Source organism: Trachemys scripta, chromosome 14 (genome assembly GCF_013100865.1).
Source record: "Trachemys scripta elegans isolate TJP31775 chromosome 14, CAS_Tse_1.0, whole genome shotgun sequence".
In the NCBI taxonomy this organism is placed as follows: domain Eukaryota; kingdom Metazoa; phylum Chordata; order Testudines; family Emydidae; genus Trachemys; species Trachemys scripta.
The window spans coordinates 21173301-21195468 of NC_048311.1; the positions used below are offsets into that span (position 1 = coordinate 21173301).

At 49.7% G+C, this 22168-nt stretch overlaps 1 protein-coding gene across 2 annotated transcripts; it reads left to right on the top strand.

Annotated features, from left to right (window-relative positions):
* Positions 1–3580: 3580 nt before the first annotated feature.
* USH1G (USH1 protein network component sans) lies at positions 3581–20679 on the top strand. Of its 2 annotated transcripts, XM_034790450.1 has the most exons (3): positions 3581–4024; positions 17504–18745; positions 20034–20679. In XM_034790450.1, exons 1-3 carry the CDS (start codon positions 3861–3863, stop codon positions 20035–20037), a joined length of 1410 nt encoding a protein of 469 aa, XP_034646341.1. In that variant the 5' UTR covers positions 3581–3860; the 3' UTR covers positions 20038–20679. The 2 variants fall into 2 exon arrangements, with proteins under 2 accessions (XP_034646341.1, XP_034646342.1); XM_034790451.1 differs by lacking the exon at positions 20034–20679 and having other exon boundaries at positions 17504–18749.
* Positions 20680–22168: the final 1489 nt, after the last annotated feature.

Consider the following 22168-nt stretch of genomic DNA (forward strand, 5'->3'; position numbering starts at 1 on the left):
AGTATCTCTGAGAGCAAAGCTATTATTAAAGCCGAAAGCCATTCCACCAACCTGCTTGTATGCCCGCCACCTGATTCTCCGATCTTACCTGGGCTGCTACACGAGGTTCCTCTTCTCTCAAATCTGGACAGCCGAGGAATTTATACCTATTTGGACATCGTCTTGATTTACACCATCTCTGGAGCTGACAGTGCCGTTTCATAAACTTCTCAGTGAAACTCCCATGATCCATTGTGTACAATGGGCTGGTTTTAGGGAAGAGAGAGATGGGGAGATAAGAGTTATTTGCCTTTGACGGGCACGAGGTATGAACGTTACTGAGCATGGCATGAATCTCCCCTCTAGGTCACAGGAGCATAGATAAAGATCTGTGATCAAAGATCCATTAGATCAAGTCCAGGCCCCTGCAAGGGCAAGCTAGATTGCCCTGACAGATGATGTATTACATGCTACACTGACACTCCATTTGATCTTAGTTCATGTTTATGGGCTACTCCATCCCACTATAAAGTATTCCAGGCATGGGCACTAGACCACTCCAAATTGCTGTAGGGGGGAGGGATAGCTCAGTAGTTTGGGCATTGGCCTGCTAAACCTAGGGTTGTGAGTTCAATCCTTGAGGGGGCCACTTAGGGATCTGTCTGGGGATTGGTCCTGCTTTGAGCAGGGGATTGGACTAGATGATCTCCTGAGGTCCCTTCCAACCCAGATATTCTATGAAAACATACTTCAAGCCCTATTTGGACACATGCTTGATGGAGAGAAAGGAATCCACTCCCATATCCATTCAGTCCTGGGTGTTCCTCAGCCTTTCTCTGCTTGGTCAGTGACTGGGGACGGGGAGGTATGTTATTGAGACTGAGTAGGACGTGCTGTCCTCAGTCATTGGATTTCATGCACTGCTTCATCCAAACGCAGCCCTGGGCTTGCTTTGCTGTGGCTGCCCTGCTCCTTTGTCGCCGGTTAATTAACCTGAGTTCTCTTCCTTCAAATGACAAGCTGATTTGTCACTGACGGCGCGTATACAAGTAGCATATGCACTGTTCTCCCATGGCGGCTCAGCAGGGGGCCAAAGCCGGTTGCTTAACAGAGGTGGTCTCAGTAGGGTAGGGTCGAGTTGTACTCTGTGTTTTGGCAATGGTCGCTTAAGACAGAAAGCTACTTAATAAGAATGGGCCATTTTACAGCCTTCACTCTAGCTTCACCTCTTCCATGTGTTTCCCCTCTATCGGACTGGACTGCCTATGGCAGCAATGGGTCTATTTTCTGTTTTCTTTCCAGTAATTCCCTCTCCTGGGGTTGGGATAGATTGGGCGATAAGGTCTCTTCCTTCTGCAACATTGTCCCTGACCATCTTCATATCTTTTCCTTACCCTGCCCTCTGCTGGCTGGCATGGGTTTCGCGACACCCTTTTCTGCTCCAAGTCGCTCTCATGTTACTTGTTCTATCTCATTTGTTCACCTCGACCCACATGTTGCTCTTTCCCCTTACTAGACAGAGCCGAGGAGAGAGTATTTCCTTCATGGAGCAGTTCTCTGAGAACCCCAGGAGTTACAAGAACAGGCCAATTAATAATAAGATGAGAATAACGAATATCTAAGTAACAAATAGTTTGCATTACTATATTGTCTTTCCTCTGGAAGGATACAAAGGGCCTTAAAACTGGCAACTATCTCTTTAGCTACCACTTAACCTCTCTGGGCTGAGTTCAGACATGATGTAATATGAAGGGCTGCAAATCCACTGTCCTCAATGGACCCCACACCTGAATTTGGCCCTGGCTGTAGGATACTTACCTGTATCACTAGGGGGTTGAGAGGGTTGATCAGTTAGTGTTTGCAAAATGCTTTGGGCTAAGTGCCGTTTGATTATCTCATTAGCTCACTCACCAATACAGCCCGAAGCTCCACGCGTCACTGTCTTTCTCTTCCCCCTTTCTATTGCCTGGCTCCTTTTTGCCCCTTTCTGCTTTTCGCTATCCCTCCCGTCAGTGATGCTTTCTCTCACTCTCAGCCCCTTTTCTGTTCTCTTTCTATTTCCCTCCTTCACCCTTCTCCCCTCCCAGTCCTCTCTGTCTTCATTCCCCTCTCCTGGGCTCAGCCCTACAGCCTCCCCTAGTGCTATGGTCACTACTGCCTGCAGGCTCAACCTTTCCCATGCCACAGGGATGAGCTGTAGGCCAGGTGCCCAGGGATGTTAGTGGCCTGGCTCCCATTAATGTCAAGGGAGCAACAGGAAATTCTCTGCACATTACACTGCAAGGCGCCCCAGTGAACTCAAGGAAGGAAAATCAAAGGTCAGGGCCACGTGCTGGGATAACCATGTGGCTGGTTTGGCAGATGGGCTCGTTGTGGTTTGGCTTCGCTGGGCAGCAGAGGGCGCCACAGGATCATGCATCCTGCCAGGTCTGGCAGAAGGAAGGTGGAGCAGCATGTCTGGACTGAAGTCTCCCAGCATCCTGCAGGGGATGGAGTGGGGTCAGCACCAGCACGTTCCAGCCAGGGAATTCGATCCATAGATCTAGGGGAGATGCTGCCATTTTACCTACAGGCCAAGTCCTGCCCCCTCCTGAGGGAAGGCCTCAGATAAACCAGTGGGGTTCTCTGCTGGTAAAGGTGGGGGGGGGATTTTGGAGCCATTTCGGGGAGCCCACACCCTGAGCTTGCTGTTGGTTCCAGTTCTGTAGGTGCCCTGTATGCGTCCCTGGAAAGCAGGGGGTGGGCGGGTGGAGGGCTGAGGCTGATGCTGTGTAGCTAGTGTGCCCACACACATGCCCAAGCTGTATTATGTCTTTTACTGTGAAAAACTGACCCATACTTTTTTGAAAAAGAAACCCTAGAAATCAGTTAAAAACACTACCCCTCCCCTCCCAAAGTCTGGGCCCTCCCTTGAATGCTGCTCTTGGTTACATCCAGGTAAGTCAGGACTAGGGTGACCAGATGTCCCGATTTTAAGGGGCAGTCCCGATATTTGGGGCTTTTTCTTATATAGGCTCCTATTACCCCCCACTCCCTGTCCTGATTTTTCACACTTGCTAGCTGGTCAGCCTAGTTGGGACTGTTTCATGGTTCACAGCGGTTCCTGTGCTTTTAGACAAGCCGAAATGTGTTCTCTTGGGAGGGTGACCAGATAGCAAGTGTGAACAATCGGGGCGGGGGGCAATAGGCGCCCGACTATATAAGACAATGCCCTGAATATTGGGACTGTCCCTATAAAACAGGGACATCTGGTCACCCTATATCTGGGGCAGGTCTAAGTGCTGACATGTTCACTCAGGTAACATCCCTGCATGGACCCAAGCTGCCATTGGGAGCAGTGCAGGGGCATTGGGGGACTGGCTGTGCTGGCAGGATATGGCCAATGCTGCTACCTGGTGTTTCATTTGGCTGCCTCCTCTTTTAGAAAGATCCCAGGGGCTGAAAGAGCCTGAAGGGAGCTGCTGTGCTGAACTGCCCCTGTCCTGTTCTGTGCCTCCAGCATGAATTCCCCGTAGGAAGGCTCCGGGGAGATGCGGCTGGCCCCGGGATAGAGACGGTAAAGTTAAAAGGTGCTTGGAGCTGGGGACAGGGCTGAACCGTGCCTTCTCCTCCTTGCCATGAGGCCTGCACTGGTGGGAGAGGAGGATTCTTAGGACCCAGGGGGAGCTTTGTAAAAGGCATCTCCTGCATTCATTTCAAGGAGTTCCTCCCTTCACTGGTCAGGACTTCTCAGGTGTCCTGGTAACCACCGCTCTCAGCTCCCTCCTCGGCTCTCAGGCAGCTGCTTGCCTGGAACTCCTGCCCGCACCAATGCCCATCCTTTGAGATACCCCTGCCTGCCTCCCTCCCCCGATGAGCTGGCCAGGGGACTGTTTAGCATCATGAACGACCAGTACCACCGAGCAGCCCGAGATGGCTACCTGGACCTGCTAAAGGAAGCCACCAGGAAGGACCTAAACTCGCCCGACGAGGATGGCATGACCCCGACCCTCTGGGCTGCTTATCACGGCAACTTGGAAGCGCTGAGGCTGATAGTTAGCAGAGGGTAAGTGCTGCTTTCTGCCCTGATCCCTTCCTAGCCTCGATGGAGCAGCTCAGTGAAAACCCATCTTCCTCCCCCTCACAGATCAGGAGATCAACACGGCCTCCATCCTTTGCCCTGCACAGAGGCTGCCACTTCTTTCCTCCTGCTCCCCGGAGCTATTTTCTTTCCTGCTAGAATGTGCAGTGAGTCTGTCTGAGCCAATCCATGGTGCGTCTAATCCGCCCATCACCGTAGTATCCAGGCAGCTGGGCAGTGAGAGATGGATAACGCTGGCTAACTTCAAAAGTAGCGTGAGCAGGGGTTGAGCAAGTGTCACACATTCAGCTGTGTTGGTACCTGTCATTCCAGGCTTGGAACATCCCCGTTAGCCCAGTGCTCAGCCCCCATACAGCTCTGCTAACATGCTTCCAAACCTACAACCCCACTGCTGTTCTGCTACTCTCCCATCTCTCCCAATGCACCTTGAACCTGCTTTGCAAACACCCTTGCTAGTCTAGTACTATGTCCGACCTGGGCAGCGTTGCCAACCCATCTCTGTGAAGTGCACTGAGCTCCTCGGATGAAAGGTGCCGTGTATTAGTGCAAAGTAATTATAGCTGCATTTCTCCTGTGATATGATCCGGGCTGGGTCTCAGCTCTCCAGAGGTCAAAGGCTGAGCCATGTTTTACCGCTGCCTTCATAATACTGGTTGATGTTGAACGTGTGATGGTGCAGCCTGAGGGTGTGTTATAATGGTTTGCCTGTTTCTCAGAGCTTTTCCTGGGGTTTTTAGGGTCAGTGAGGGGTGGGGTTTCCATCTCTGAGGAGCATGAGTTCTTAGCCATTGTAACCTTTCGGTGGATTCCAGCCACTCTGTGATCTGGGCAACAGTTAGTAGTGATCCCGGCCTGGATTTTCAAAAGCGACTAGTGATTTTGGGTACCTTGGGTGTTCAACAAGAGACACCTTAAAGAGCCTGATTTTCAGAGGGCACAGCACCTTTAAAATGCCTCTTGGGCATCCAAAAATGGAGACACTTAAAATCACTGATGACTTACCCTGTTCAGCAATGTGCTCCATTAAAGTCAATTGGATAAATGTCATTGTCTTCAATAGAGAGACAGGGTGGGTGAAGTAATAGCTTTTATTGGACCGACTTCTGTTGGTGAGAGAGACACGCTTCTGAGCTCTTCTTCAGGTCTGGGGAAGGCAGAGCTCTCTGTGGCTCCAAAGCTTGTCTCTCTCGCCCACAGAAGTTAATCCAATAGAAGATATGACCTCGCCCACCTCAACTCGCTAATATCCTGGGACCGACACGGCTACAACTCCACTGCATATTGTCTTCAACAGGCATCTAATTGGGACCCTGGTGAACTGGCTTGCAGAAGCTGAAGGGCTGGCTGGTAAAGATGGTACCAGACTCGGGAGAGAAGATTTAGGCTCCAATACGGTTGTGTGACCAATGCGTGTGCCATAGTCTTACCCAGGCTTAAAAATCTCATCAAAGCTTCTGTGTGTGTCACGAGGCATCTGGCTAGGGGCCGGGGCAGAAATATCAGGAATGGGCCACTGGGGGGGCTCTGAGCTTTGGCTTTAGCTTGTTTAACACTAAGTGGTTAAAGAGGGCCTTTACCGAAGGGCTGAGATTAAAATGAACGCAGTGCGGAGAGAAGGGCAAAGCCTGTATTTCATTTTATTTCATTTCCAATTCATTTCTGCATCTATTATTGCTTCATTATTGGGCTTGTTCCCTGCAGCATCCCCTGTGTTCAGTTCTGGTGCCCCCCAACCCCTGGTCTGACAGTGCAGCTCACAGCTCACCCGAAAGCTCATTTTCAGCTCCCTCTGCCATGTCAGCTTCAGATCCCCACAAAGTTCTGCCAAGGCACCCCAGCCTGACCTGCAGCCTGCCCTGCCCAGGAGACTGAAGGCAGGTTTCCGGTGGAGAAGGGCCCTTTTCTAAATTCTAATTGGAATCGAAGGTCCCAGCTGAAACCCTCTTGTGTAGCTTGGCTGGTGTTTAATTAACAGCATAAAATACATTGGCTGTTGACAGGGGAAATAGCACGGAGAAGGGCCAATGCCCTTTTGGTGATTAATGGTACATGCAGCATCTTTGTCAGTGGCGCTTAGAATGCGTTTTCATCACTGCCCGGGTCACACTTTGTCAGGGAGGGATGAAATATACCCAGATGCTTAACTAAACCAGTGCAGAGTTCACAGAAGCTACAGAGGTGGCCTCGTTACACCCTGGAGGCAAGCTGAGGGGCGAGATTAACAAAGCCCTTTCTTCTCTCCCTGCTCCCGAATGCGGCTCTGTCTCCTGAGGTCTGGGGCCTGCTGCTGCTCCTATGTAGCAGGGAGGGCTGCTGCTGAGATGCTGGGGTGGGAGAGAGTGGAGGACATGCAGAACAACCAATCAGAGCTAGGGAGAGACAGAGGCATGGGTAGTACGTGAGCCCCCTCTTCGGGGAGGCTAGCCATGCGGCCCTGCCCCTACTGCCCCCTCGTCCACCAGAGCCCCGAGCCTCCACTCCCTTCCCCCGTGGCCAGAGGAGCCCCAGCCCCGGGCCATCAGCCAGCCCCAGTGCCCGGCCACCGGCCACTCTCAGTGCCGGCCTCAGTGCTGGGTTGCCTGCTGGCCTCTGGCTGGAGCTGAGCTCCCGCCTCCCACCAGCTTGGCGGAGTGTGGGCGGGGCCAGGGCTTGGCTTAGGGGAGGCTTAGCCTCCCCTGACCTATTATATCTGCCGCCCCTGGACAGAGGGTACATCTACACTGCAATAAAAGACCCACCGCATGGCCGCGACTGGCCAGGGTCAGCTGACTTGGACATGTGGGGCTATAAAACTGCAGTGTGGACGTTCGGGCTCAGGCTGGAGCCCAGGCTCTGAGATTCTGCCAGGGACGAGGGGCAGCTGCAGGTTTTTAATGACAGTGTAGCCATACCCAGAGAGACAGTAGTTGCCAGAGAGAGGGATTCATTCATCAGCAACTGGGCTGTTGGAAAGAGGAGAGTTCCAAACACAGAGGCCAAATGCAGCTGTCAGTTACGTCAGTGGAAGGCCACTGTCTCCAATGGGATTCCTCCCGTGGAGCTGGCAGCAGGATCTGGGCCATGCCCTTTTTTATAAGAGGATTGGGGAATATTCTATTGAGTCTTCTTTCCTTCTGTACCCTCCCTCACCCTCAGGTGCAGAGGGTGTCCATCATTTATTTCGGTCTCGTGCTGGTCTGTTCAGACGTTTGGGCGTCAGGTTGATGGATTTGGCTTCTTTCTCTGTTGTCTCTAGATTGCTCCTTTTTTTCTCTTCCCAGGTAGTGTCCATATTATCACCTGATGTGGAAAACGTATTGGTGGCATCTTTAAAGCATGTCCTAAACATGTCCATCGTTGTCGTCTTCCCAAGTTTGATGCCTTAGATTGGTGTGCTCTACTTAGCGTTCCTGATGTTGCAAGAAACTCTTTGCAATGAACTCAGAAGATCTTTTGCAGGCATTTACTTTGGAATGAGTTGATCCTCTTGTCAATTTCTGTTATAGATTTCCATGACTCTGCTCCATGAAAGGGGATGACATGATGCCAGTGTTTAAAAATGTCTATTTTTGTGTCAGCGCCAATCCTGCTACTTTTGCCATTTTTTTTCAAGCTTGTGAAAGTTGTTTGCTGCTTTCCATAATTGTTGCTTGACATCTAGCATGGTGCCATCAGCACTGCACATCTCAGGCGCTGGATAGGTAAAATGACTTACTTCTGTTAGTGCTTCTCTGTCTATTGTGATGGTTGCTTCTGGGATATTGCTACCCATGTATTTTGTTTTCCCCTGGTCGATGAACAAACCAGCTTGTTCTGCTGTATCTGCCAAAAACTGGATCTTTTCTTTCATTAAGCAATGTTTTGAACTAAGCAAGACAGTGTCATCCACAAAAGCAAGATCATCCCATTGTGCTTTATCATTGGTCCATAAAATTCCTCAGTTGCCCTCCTCCTGGTTACTTTCCTCCTGACATAGTCAGTGACCAGTGCAAAGTGGGGACATAATACACCCTTGCCTTACTCCAGTTGTCACTGCAAACCATTGGCTGATGCTGTCACCATCTTTAACTGCACATGTGAAATTCTGATATAGATCCTTAATGATTCTAACCATTTTTGCTGGTATTCTATGGTATACCATAATTTTCCAAAGGCTTTTCTGTATATGCTGTCAAAAGCCTTTTGGAAAAATCTATAAAATATATCACAGGAGGTTCTTGCCACGCTGCATTTAGTTCTATAATCTGTTTGAGAATAACAGTATGGTCTGTACATGAATTTAGTGGTCTAAAACCTGCTTGTTCCTCTCTACATTGGAGATCTAATTGTTTCTTGATATGTTCCAGGATGATGTTGCACATTTATTTCCCTAGGCACTGAGACAATGTGATTCCTCTCTACTTATTGCAGTGGGTCACCTTTCTCTGGCAATTTTAATATAGGGCCTCTCTTCTACTGGGTGGGGTTCTTTCCTTCACTCCATATTCTCAAGGGAAGTCTGAGGGCTGTTTCCTCACTTGCTTTTAGCATCTCTCCAATAATGTTACCCTCTCCAGCTGCTTTCCTATTTTTAAGTTTCCTGATGGCTTTTCTAACTTCTTCTATTGTAAATATCTCCTCAATCAACATCCATCTCCAGTGGTAGGTCTTTGTAGTAGTTCAGTTGGGCTTGGTCTATTTAAAACAGCCCTCTTGAGTAACTCCCATTAATTCTCTCCTTCGCCCCCGGTCGCAGCAAAGAGAATGGACCCTGAGATTCAGACTAAGGTCTCACAGAATGCTGTCAGTCCAAGTGGATTTCACCCATGAATTGACTCTTTAGTTCAGGACACAGTCCCATCTCTGACGTTGTTGGCAACCTATCCCGTATAGCCTAGGTCTCTTAGAGGGGCTGCAGTGTGTGTGGTGCAGGGGCTCCCTATGTGGTCACTTGCCATCCCATCTCCAGCCTTTTGGCATGTCCCTGAACCAGGCTAACACCTTGAATACAATTATGAGCCTGTCTTCAAACGGGAGCTGTATTGTAATCAGGTTCCCTGACTCAGTTTTAATGGTAGTGTAGCTGCGGGCTGCAAACGAGGGTGTGTGTCTATTCAGTCCTGTCATAACAAGTTTCAGCCTCGTCCACTCCTACTCTGCTGAACTACAATGCCAATCATTGCTAGACTGGGTTGTTTTCATAGCACAGACAGGGTCTGCAGCACAGTTTGGCTGGCACAGTTCTCAGGACAAAATATTCCTCTGTCCGCACTGGTCAGGGAAGCCATCCTGGAACGCAGCAAGCTGCAAGCAGGAGCGCCGCCAGCTTTTCTGCTTCCCTAGTCGGCGGAAGGTCCCACCCCAAAATGCTGCCCCCCCCCCCCCCAGGCGGCGGAAGGTCCCGCCGCTGATATACTGCCGCGGTCGCCACCCCTCAAATCATGGCGCCCTAGGCGTGTGTGAATTTTTTAATTTCAGTTTTCCACCCCACTCTAGGGTGCAATTTCCAAACCTGCTTAAGTCACTAGGCTCCTAAGTCACTTAGGTGCTTTTAAAATTTGTACCTTAGTCACAATTATTAGAAAGAGTCATAAAAACTGAGCAATGTCCAAATGTCAAGGTCTTTACTTTGAAACCAGTCTCTTTCTGGTGCTAGCAGACTGTCCTGTCTCTGCTTGAACAAGTAGAAATCTGAACTTCCAGCCAGTAGGGCGCTCACCTGCAGTACTTTGTGGGGTGATGTAGGGGACTAGCCAGAGACTGTGGTCTCAGGGGGCAGCTGGGATCACAAAGGACCCACTAGCTACTCTTTGTCAGTGCCGGATAAGCAACCCGGAGCTATGGTACTGGCGGACAGACAAGCCCAGTAAATTGCCCTCTCTCTGTCTGTGCCCAGTGAAGTGGATGCTGGAGACAGGCTATTATGCAATGTTCTAGTCGGTGAGCATAGATAAGGAGGGAGGCCGAGAGTTCCCTTGAGGGAACTGAAAGTGTGTGTGGGAGAGGGAAAAGAGAGAAAGGCGGTTGAGGGAGATAGGTTATTGGGAATGCAGTGCTGTGACTTCTTTTAAAACAAGTTCCTGACCTGGCTGATAGATCTCTCAGTGCTAGCTAAGTTGTGCCAATGCCCTGGAATGAATCCTCCAGCCCCTGTCTATACTACAATAGCTCCTGTGCCACGACACCCAGTTATGTTTGTGTGTGTCCTGATAGTGTCGTAACATGGTTTGCTTTTTGCCTGGGTGGGTGGGAACAGGCCATGTTATAAGGACCTTCTGGGAACTGTCCTAGAGGCTGGATTGTCTCAGGTTTGTGGCCTGGTTTTCTTACAAGGTTATAAAACAGTCCTGTCTCTGCAGGCAAGACCTAACTGTCTGCTGCCGCCACACAGGAGCTTTGATGGTGTAGACAGCCCTGGCCATGTTCATGTCCTTATCTTATCCACCTCCAGTTACTGGATCTCTGCAGCTCATAGGGGCCCAGTGTCCCTCACAGGGACTGTGATATCCTACAGAAGCTCCACAGGGTGTTGCATAGTGACTCAGGAGATCTGGGTTACATTCCTGGCTCTGCCACAGACCTGGCTGTGAGACCTCAGCTGATTAATTTAACCTCTGTGCCTCAGTTTCCTCTTCTGAAACATTGGAATAATAATCCTTACCCACCTCGCAGGGCTGTTATGCTACAATCATTAATGTCTGTGAGGGGTTTGGACACCGCAGGGATGGGAATGGGGGGAGGAACACACCGACGTATGGAATAGGTGATAGGCCAGGGGGACGTCAGTCTGGAGCCAAGAATAGCCTATTGCTGAACGTGACCTTCTAGTAATCACTCTTGCTGGCTGCCCTGGGTAAAGTTCATGGTCTCAGCCCATTGAGAGGGGCTAACAAAGCAGGTTGATGGCGAGGGGGGTGCTGGGTGGAGGGGGAGATTTCGTAACAAACACTGCTGCGTCTCTGCCCCTCAGCGCAGTGGCGGGATGAGGCGAGGGGGGCAGAGAAGGGTTTGGTGGTGGCTCGTCCGACTCATTAGTTACACAAAAAGCCTCTTTCATGTTCCTGGCTGGGCTCCGGCGAGGGAAAGGAACCCAATTAACTGGGTGGTTGGGAAAGGGGAGGCAAAGTGGCATTTAGTGTCACAGCTTCGAGGAGACAATAACCCTTCAGTTATCGGGTCTGACATCTTCCTGAAAGGGATGACTGGGATGGGAGTCAGGCCAGCTTCCGATCTGCTGGGAGGAGACCTGCTCGACAATGAGGGGTGTGGGGATTCTCTGGCCACGGGGTGGGCCAGGGAGGATTTGTCCGTCTGTCCTATGGGGCAGAGGAGAATGGTCTGGACAGCAGGACATTCTGTTCCGTTTTCTGTCCTTCCCAATTGTCCCTCATCCTGTTGTAAGCTGAGGGGAATATAGCTTATGCCTCAGGGATGCCAGTCAGCTGTGGTCTAGTGGACTGAGCACAGGGCACCTGGAGACCTGGAATCTATTCCCAGCTCTGTTGCTGTGTTTGGCCATCACGTCAGCGGTCCGTGCCTCAGTTTCCCTAGCTGTAACATGGGGATGATAATACACTTGTGTAAAGCGTTGTGAGATGTCTGGGCAAAGGGACACATTCAGCTCTGGTGCAGACAGTTCAAGCGAGTCGCACCCTCTTAGCCCAAAGCTGAATTTGACCCCAGAGGACAGGTGCCACTGACTTTGGTGGGACTGCTTGTGTGAGTAAGAGCTGCCCAGCCTGCGGGAAGTTGCAGAATCAGGTACAAAATATTGTTATAAACGGGAAACCGCATTGATGGCCATTGGCCCTTTGCTGAGGGGGCCCTGTGCTGACTGGGATTCCCCTCAGATGTACAGATGGGGAACGTATGAATTTGGTTCTCATGAAAGGTGCTGGATGGACAATCCAGGAGACAGGTGCCCACAGTTTATCCACAGAGCAGGAACAGCAGCAGTGGTGCCAAATGTCCCACACTGCCCGGCCCACGTGCCTCGGCCTGTTGGGGAAGCAGCCTCTGCAGAGATGGGAGGGTAATTCGTACTCTATGGCCCATTCAATCCCTAGCCTTGGTTAGGTCTCCCAAGAAGGGAGCCCATTAGCTGCTGTTGCAGTTGCCCACTTGTCAACTCATTTCACCTGAGCCCTAGCCAGCCATCGGGGTTAATAACAACTAGAGCTGGGGTCAGATTTTCAAAATTGCTACGTCCCATTTTCAGAAGCGACTGAGGGTACGTCTACACTGCAATTAAAGGCCTGTGGCTGGCCTGGCTCAGGTGACTGGGACATGGGTTGTGGGGCTATAAAACTGGAGTGTAGATGTTCAGACTCAGGCTGGAGCCCAGGTTCTGAGACCCCGCGAGGGGCGGGGGGAGGGTCTCAGAGCCTGGGCTTCAGTCTGAGCCAGAACGTCTACACTGCAGTGTTTAGCCCCACAGCCAAAGGCCCGTCAGCCCAAGTCAATTGACCCTGGCTCTGAGACTTGGTGCTGCTGGGTTTTTTTTACTGCAGCGGAGATGTACCCTTAGGCACTCAGGAGAGTAAGTGCCATCGACTTTCAATGAAATGTGGGTTCCAAAGTGCCTAAGTCACTTCGGAAAAGAGGACGGAGGTTCCTAAGTCACTTTGGTGCTTTTGAAAATTCTACCCAGATCAAACATTTTGGCTACAAAAGGGCTTTTCAGCGGAATTTTCAAAAAATGATGAGTTTAAAAAAAACAAGAAAGAAACCATGAAGATTTCCAATGAAATTAAAAAAAAAAAATGTGTTCGTCAACATTTTTGATGAGAAAAAAAATTCCCATGCAGCTCTTGGAATAACCTTTTGTTACCACCCCCCCAGGGCCAGAGTTGAACTGGTAACATAGAGGTGAAAGAGTCTGTATCATCCCCTGAGATATTTGTTCCCTATCAAGTTTTAATTCATGGAATTTATGTCCAGCACAGTTTACAGTTGGCACCAGCAGTTGGCACCAGTGGCAGAGTCAGAATTTGATCTCAGGAATTACTAGCTCCCAGCTCCCCAGTCAACTAGACCCCACTGTTGCTATATAGTAATAGACATGGGCACGGACTGTCGTCTTGTTCTGTGTCTGTACAGCATCTATTGCATTGGGCTTCTGGTCCATCACTAGGGCTCTTAGCCGTTACCACAATACAAATCATACATAATAATAAATAATAACATCCCAGCCACCTGTTAAAATACAGCACTAACCAGTACAAGAAAGATCCGTTCCCTCTGCAAATCCTTGACATGGGTTCAAGCTACAGAATCCAGTTCTGGATTTCAAATGCGCCAGAACTCCCAAGTGATCAACATCCACAGCTTGATCCAGACCCAAACCTACGTTTATCATGGACAGAACCAAAACCCTGGATCCAGTTTGGAGGTGTTCACATGCTCTCCCTGGATTCCAATTTTATCTAGTCTTTTCTGAGGGAGCGAAATCCCCTGAGGGTGATTCGATTCTGCTTCATAGCAACCCAGATATTAACAACTTCCAGTTAATAGCCACAATTTGTTGGGAACCCTTCCCATCCCATTGACTTGAAGGTTACTGGGATTGGATATTGGCAACGGCATGTCGCTTATTAAGAACATTTTTCGGAAGAAAGTCCCCAGCTGCAGGCAGGTCTGTGAGGCTGCAGCCGGGGAAGGAACTGCTGGGACATACTTTCCCTGTCTGCAGCCCCACAAACCTGCCTATGACTGGGCTCAGCCCGTCCCAGTGCTTCCTTCTCTGGCTGCAGCCTCACGAACTTGCCATCTGCTTATTGGCAATGGCTGGATAATGGCAACCAAAGGGTTGCTAATAAGGGGAATCTACCGTATCTTGGCGACAGTTTTGCTTTTTCAGGCAAAGAATAAGAATGATTACGCTGACAGGACAGATAGAAAGATACTCCCTCTGCCCCAAAGAGTTTACAGTCCCAGGCCCCCCTAACCCTGCAAACATGTCGACATTCAATTGACTTTCCGTGTGCAAGCAGTCCCATTGATTTCAAAGGGAGTACACACGTGCTTTAAGCTCAGGACATGAGTAAATGTTTGCCTAATTTTAGCTGCGATGGCACAAGTGGAGCGACACAAACCCAAGGAATGGGATGGAATGAGGAAGGGTGAGCGGTACGGTGATAAGATAGCACGGTGACTCAATGTCGGCTTATGTACACCTAGGGGGCCAGTTAAAAGTACTTTAAAAAGGTAATATTAGTAATTGCTGGGATTGTTGACTCAGCACTTGAAAATGCTTTGACGCTGAAAAGGGTCACGCCGTATAAATACGATGTATTATCTGTTATTAGAATATGTTCCCACTTCCTGGACTTTGCAATTAACAATGTGCAATGCCCTGGAAGTGTGGTTCTGCTTTGAGAAGTGATTCTAAAAACAGTAAGTGACGGTAAACTCCTGTTGATCGTCTATCCCTGACTCTGGATCGGACGTGCCCACTTTACAAGGAGTTGTTTATCATGGACATTTCTAGTGCCTCAAGGAGCCAGGTATGGGGCCATAGTAAGCAGAGATCTAGTCTTGTTATAATTAGGGTGACCAGACAGCACCTGTGAAAAAACGCGACAGGGGGTGGGGGGTAATAGACGCCTATATAAGAAAAAGTCCCTAAAAACGGGACATCTGGTCACCCTAGTTATAATGTTTTGGTTCTTGGATGCGGGACACAGTCTGACACAGCTGGACCTCATGTTATTTCTCCCCTGCTAATGGCTCCCTGCGGCAACAGAAAGCATATGGAAAGCATAATAATTATAATAATCCCTAGCTCTATATGTATTCCTTTTCGTCAGTAGATCAAAGAGCACTTTACAAAAGAGGCCAGTCGCGTGCACGAGAAATACCCCCTCTGCAGTCCAAAGCACATGTACATGAGAAATGGGCCCGAGTTGTGATACTTGGATCAAAGTCCAGTGGTTAGGTTTGGAACCAGAGTTTTGCTCCGAGTCCACACATAACATGTGAACGTGCTGCTCCATCACGCCCCTTTCTCTCCCCATACCCTCCTATCCATGCACAGAGGAACAGGCCCAACTCTGACACACGTGTGGCCACTCAGAGCAAACATAAACAAACAACAGTTCACCCCCCGATAAGCCCACTGCCGGCACCGGCTGTTACAGTTTCGCTGTCTCTTTAATCCAGCCGGATCAATAATTTACTCCTCTCTTGCAATTCATCAAATATTTATCCTCCCCGTGAATTTCCCAGCCTTGACATGTCATTACTAGGGTGGAGAGAGCCAGGCTGAGCTAGCAGAGGAACTAGGAAGTAAGTACACCTGTCACCGGAGCTCAGATCCTCTAGAGTAGGTAGGATACCTGCAGCCAAGATAAACCTCCCCTGCCCTGCTGCTGGGTGACTGGATCCCTAACGTTCATTGAGCCCTTGCCTTTCTTTTCTCTCTACGATCTTCCTGGGCCGGATCCTCGAAGCCTTTCGAGCACAACACTCCTTCTGAAGCCAATGACCAGTCTGGATGCAGGACTGGGCCCTATGTCTTTTTTTCATTAGGGGTTAGATGGGTCCAGGTGCCTCATTGCTTGGGATTTAGTTTTGCAAAACTGAAAGCAGGAGCAGCTGTGGTCTAGGCTCTGTCGGTCCAAGCTCCCAACATTTGGAGGGGAGGCTGGGAGCTGGAAAGGGAAATCTGTGACACTAGGGCTAAAGGAGTCGCTGTTGGGAATGGTGCAGGCCAGGCTGGTGGTGGGAGAGCTCTCCTCCCTCCAGTCCCAGCCCATGTGGTAAAACGGCGCAGCCAGTGGGGAAGCTCACACCTTTTGCCCCTTCTTGCGGGTGTCATCTTAGCCTCTTTCAGCACGACCGGCTGGAGCCAAGCCCTTACCCATGGCTGGTGAGGGAGTGTCTGGTGCCTCCATCCCAGCTCCTCTCAGTGAGAGGCCCTGTGACTGTAGGAAGGAGGTCACCGGTGCAGGATGGAAGAAAGCTCTCAGCCTCTCCAGTGCCAGTCTCTCCCTTCTCTTCCCACCAACCTGTTCTCTTTCTTCAGACATTATATCCCTCCACAGGAGCTGGCAGAGTATGGCTGCTCAGCTCCCGTTTCAGTCACTCCCAGCAAGGCCAAGTTTTGGAAATGGTGATTCAGTGGCCGTGGGGGAGCACCCTGTTCCTCTAATGGCAGCTGTAGTTCATCAGGCAGGATTGTAAGGGAAGGTGTAGGAATGCTGGTGACAGTGGAACTCAGAGCTGTGCAGTCCCATGCTCTCCCAGGGGGAGTCCTCTAGGGAACGGCATAGCAGTGTAGTTTGGTAGTTCTGTGATTTTGATTGTGCGTGAGTGAGGCAGGCTTGTTGACAGGTGTCAGACACTGATGCTGGGGGCATTTCATTGACTCATAGACACAAGTGCATGGTTGATGCTGGAAGGGGAGTAGCTGTGTCTCATTTCAGCAGATTGCAATTAGAGGGGACTGTTAGGAGCTCAGACATCCACCCAAGTATTCTCAAGTGCACTTTCTCTATGGCCAAATCCTGTTTCATAGAACCTATTGGATCTTTCTCATTAGGGGAGGCTGCAAAACTGGGCAACTCCCTGGTGACCAGCAGTGGCCGGCTGCGATAGGTGCTGACATCACTACAGAGTTTGCTAATCACATTAGTTGAGTCTGTGGCTCTTGAGAAGGCTGGAAACCTAATCTCCACTTCCTTTGAAACCGGATTCTCAGGATGTGCTAATACCAACTTGCTCTCAGCTGTGCAATCGAAAACCAAACTTGGTAAGGCAAAAAACCCCACCCGGTCTTATCAATTGAATGGTGCCCCGGGCACAACTATGAGACAGGGATGCAGTTCATGTCCTGTGCACATGAAGGTGAAAAGGTGAAACAGCTGATGTGGTTTAGGTCCAGTGCTTTGAGTGGCCATTTATCCTGGCATCTCCAGCAGGAGGGACCCTAGGAAGGATCTGTAGAAGTGCACATAGAGTACAGGGCTTATTTTGGGAACACCATCAGATTTTGGAGATGGTAGAGATTTGAACCTGCATCTAAATTTTGCAAATGGCCTCTACCTGTATAACGGGCCAACCAAATATCCCAGAACTAGTCCCACCAACTCTAGGATGTTCAGAATCTGGATCCCAGTTTCACAGCTCAGGTCCCCCTCCAGCATGGAGAGAAGACAGTGAATTGGACACAGGTGCATGAATGTAAGCTTTTGGCTAAATATGGGTAACAGAAAGGTTGTCTGTAAAGCGTATGATTGCCTGACACTCACAACACTTCTTCAGAGGACTCATGGGCTGGGGTGTAGTGGCTGTGCTAAGAGACATGTTGCTTATATTGCAGGGGAGCTGGGGGAAGAAAGAGCTTGTATGGTAGTGGGGGTTGAGGCATCCAATGCATGAGCGTATTGTCTTATAAATATCTCTTTAAACCCCACTTCATATCTGCATGGTAAGGTCAGCCCAACGGAACCGCGCATTAATTAGTTGTTCCAAACATTGTTTTAGGGGTGATCCAGACAAATGTGACATCTGGGGGAACACACCTCTTCACCTAGCGGCAGCCAATGGCCATCTGAACTGCCTCTCCTTCCTGGTGTCATTTGGGGCCAACATCTGGTGTCTGGACAATGACTACCATACGCCACTGGACATGGCTGCCATGAAGGGACACATGGAGTGCGTGCGGTACCTAGACTCCATTGCCGCCAAGCAGAGCAGTCTCAACCCCAAGCTGGTGAGCAAGCTGAAGGACAAGGCTTTCAGAGATGCAGAGAGGAGGATCAAGGACTGCGTGAAGATGCAGAAAAAGCACCACGAGCGGATGGAGAAGAGGTACAAGAAGGAGATGTCTGACAACTCCGACACCATGAGCTTCTCCAGCTACTCTAGCAGCACTCTGAGCAGGAAGTTCCAGCACATGTCCATGGTGACGTCCCTGCCATATTCCCAAGCCACCCTCCACGGCACAGCCAAGGGCAAGACCAAAATGCAGAAGAAGCTGGAGAAGAAGAAGCAGGTGGATGGAACGTTTAAGATCTACGAGGATGGGAGGAAAAGTGTGAGGTCCTTGTCGGGCTTGCAGCTGGGGAACGATGTCATGTTTGTGAAGCAGGGCACCTATGCCAGCCCGAAGGAGTGGACCCGGTGCAACATCAGGGACATGTTTCTAACGGACGAAGATACCGTCTCCCGTGCCATAAGCGACCCAGGTTTGCACATAGACTCAGCCCACTCGGAGGTCAGCACGGATTCTGGCCATGACTCATTGTTTAACCGGCCTGGGCTCGGCACCATGGTGTTCCGGAGGAACTACGTCAGCAGCGGGCTCTTTGGGATCGGCCAGGAGGATGCCAGCGTGCTGGGCGAGGGCAACCTGGATGGGGTAGGTGTCAAACTGCGGAGCCGCCTGCAGCGCTCGCCAAGTCTCAACGACAGCATCGGCAGTGCCAACAGCCTGCAGGAGAGGAACGCAGAGGAGCTGCCCTGGGAGGAGGTGGAGCTGGGCCTGGATGATGACAATGAACCCGAGACCAGTCCCCTGGAGGCCTTCCTGGCTTCCCTGCACATGTCTGAGTTCATCTCCATCCTGAAGAAAGAGAAGATCGACCTGGAGGCCCTCATGCTGTGTTCAGACAATGACCTGAAGAGCATCAACATCCCACTGGGGCCTAGGAAAAAGATATTGGACGCCATCCAGAGGAGGAAGCAGACCTTGGAGAGGCCTGATGTTATTGCAGACACCGAGCTGTAAGTAGATGTCCCTCGCTGTCTAGCCCTAGAGCCATATATCCCTCAGCATGGGGAGACTGGGGGAACTGAAGCGCTTAAATATGTGCTCAACATATTGTCCATCTGAAGAACAGGAGCCCAGCTAAGATCAGTATTTCTTCATTTACACACAAGACAGGAACTTGCCAGCCCACAGAGATCTTGGGTGGTTACAGAGTTGCTTGAGTTAGTTAATTTCTTAGTGTTTCTCATGCTGGGTAGGTGGGAGTTGAAGTTCTTGCTGCTCCGTAACCTGAACAAACTCAGACCCTTCTGAGGTCAGATTCCTAGTGCGTACCCCTGGGTGGAAGCTTCAGAAGCCCCCAACCTTGACCTAGGTCTGCTTCTATTGAAATCAACTGGAGATTTACCATTGATCTCAATGAACGCAGCGTTAAGCCAGTCTGCAAGTCCCACCCCAGATGCCTGGGCTTTTATCCAGAGCTCTTGGGTTTGCAAACTTGGGTTGAGAGTCTTACAAAACCAGCCCTTTTTGGTGGCATTTTGGCATGTCCACCTCTAGCGCTGGCTGGGATTGGGAAGGACAAAGGAAATTGTGCGCGAGTGATGGGGGGAGAGTCTCCGGGTTTGCCTCTATACATTAAGAAAGGTTTGGTTCCAGTTCTGACTGAAGGTTTGGGTCAAGCCTATTTGCACATCCGTACTGGAAGATGCCTAAATGGAAGCTAAGTCACAGGTTGGGACCTAAACCCTGATTTCTAAAAAGATATCAGTTTGACCTTCGTAACTGTGGGTGCAGGTTTGTGCCTGCAGTTAATTCCCAGCAGAGAGGCTCCCACCTAATGACCCAACATGGGGGTGCAATCAATAGGTGTCTAAGTGGTAGCATCTGTGCCCTCAATAATTACAAATTCAGAATTGGGGCCACTTTTTAATCTTTTACATCTGTTACATGTCTGCTAAACTGTGTGTCCATGATCCAGTTAAGACTGCCATCTTTAGCTGTTTGGTTAATGCTGGTTGGAATTTTCAGAGCTGTCTGGGGGATTTAAACACATCTTCCATTAAGATTAATGGAGGGCATGAGTCTAAATCCCCTAGAGTGCTTTGAAAATCTCCATCACCAAGCGGCATATCCGTTGAAAATCCAATACCTCATCCTTCATTGTGGGACCACATGCTGGACTCTAGCTTCTCTGATGCATTCCCTCTTCTTTTCACCATTATTCAGAGTTGGTTTGGGCCATCTGCTCAATGTTTGGCCCCAGGGTGAGCTTGCTAACAGGTTTTCTCTTTTCCTCTACAGATAGCAGTTTTTATGAACAAGAAACAAAACCAATTCTAAGTTGCCAGAAAACCCAAACCAGTGACTCCTCCACTAGGACAACTGAAAGCCACAGTGTAGTCCAGTCCCTCCTGACTGACGGCCTCCTTCCCCATTCTGCTTCCAGCCTGAGGGACTCTGCCCAACAGGAACCTACTGCTGAGAGGAATTGTTGAGATATGACCTGCCTGACATTCCATCTTTGCTGAATGGAGCTCCTTTAGCCTGCTTGCTAAAGGGGTGACAAGATCGTCCTACGCTATGAAGCTGATAGGTGAAACTCCATGTGATCACAGTTTGACAAAGCACAGGAAGCCATGGACAAAGAGAACCATGTGATACCTTGGAATGGACCAACAAATAAATAATCAGGACACCTTGCCTCTGTTCCTGGCTCTGCTGTTCACTCAGTGTGTGGCTTTGGAGAAGTCATTTGCAACCACCTTTTCAAAAGCGATTGCTGGTTTTTGGTGCCTCAGGTTTTGGGTTCCCAGCTTGAGACCCCATAGGTCTGAGTCTCACAGCCCCACAGCTCTGATTTCACATAAACTTGGAAGGTTCAGCTCCTCTGAAAATCAGGCCCTAGATGTCCCAAATGGGACATCCAGAAACGAAGGCACCCCAAATCAATGGCACTTTTGAACACATTGGTCTTTACCGCTCTGTGCCTCAGTTTCCCATTCTGTAAAATGGAGAGAGTGCTCCCTGGAGACAATAATCCTGTCCTAACTTGCAGGGCTGCTGTGATGCTTAAATAATTAATGTCTGTAAAGCGCACTGAGATCCTTGTACGGAAAACACTCCAGAAGTGCAAAGCACAATTGTTATTTTTAATAGAGATGGATCCAAACCAAAAACCTGATTCCGGCACCCCTGAAATTTGGGTGCTCAAAATCCCAGCCCAGCTGTGAATTCCCATCACTGTCTTTGTAGTGGGCTTAACCAAACCCCGTCACCTGAATACTCCTGAACTCTGGGTGCAGTCTGAGCCCAGTTTCTTTTGGACAAACGAAACTTGCTTCCAAACACTGTGTTCCTGAGTGAGACATGAGGATTTTTCACCCTTAATAACCCAGAGGGTGATGAAACATGGGTGTGTAGGAATAGGGTAGTATCCCTTTAAGTAATTTGTGAGCACCATAGAGTGTCAATTGATACCAAAGAACTGGTATCAAACATGTCACCGCAGCTCCTTACCATCCTGCCACTAGCAGATCAGTGGAAAGATTTATCCAGACATTCAAGCAAGTGCCTTGTGCCTTATGGCGGATTTCCTACAGAAATGCGGCCTAGAGACACGGCAGCTCTGGTTAGTTTCTGGTGACTTCTAAAACACAGAATTGCGGTGAAGGCTCACAAACTATTTAAAGGGATACTATCCTATTCTGATTTGCCAGTTGCGCTGCTGTTTGTGGATGTGCCTGAAAGTGCCACTTCCGTGCATGTGATATTTCCGGAATTGATTAGAGCAGGATTGAAATGAGTGGCCAAAATGCCCCGCATATTCCAAAGGGAAAACCCCTCCCAATTCTTTTGTCATGCTTGTGCTGCAAGCCCTGTGTGATCTGCCTGTTCCTTTGGGTTTGTGGCTCTGGTGGTATTAATGGATTTAGGGAGCTCCATCCTTGGGAACTTCCAGAAAAGGAGGTATACGCAGGGGTGGGACCACCAGTAAAAAGGGGTCTCCCAGTGGCAATTTATTAGCCATATTTGTACCACGATCTCCCTCATCGTCTATGAATTATACAGGGCTTTAGTGACTAGCTGCACAGTGAGTCCATCGCCTGCAAACAGAACTCGGATTCTGCCCTAACTCCCCTCAGGCAGATATGAGTCCCAGCAGTGAGGTCTGGCACCTCGAGTCTTTTGAATATCGTGACTCAGCCAAGAACAATTCTGGCAGTAGGTGAGAGGGATGAAGCTCCATTTGGCTCTTCCTGGAGCATTTGCAAAGAAATGCGGGATGTTTGAGTGAAGCAAAACATAAACCTGCACAGATCAAGACCATTCAGAGAGGGTTTCTAGCTTCCCATAACCCAGGTTTGGGTTGGGTTTGTGGAGCCCACTCTCATAGAAGAGGATGATGGGAAATGACCCAAGAATGGCTGGGTGTGTGG

Bases quoted from the DNA above. Each gene is read 5' to 3' on its own strand.
- USH1G (XM_034790450.1), top strand. From the start codon at position 3,861: ATGAACGACCAGTACCACCGAGCAGCCCGAGATGGCTACCTGGACCTG. The intron at 4,025-17,503 runs GTAAGTGCTGCT...ACATTGTTTTAG, and splicing joins AGGCTGATAGTTAGCAGAGG to GGGTGATCCAGACAAATGTG.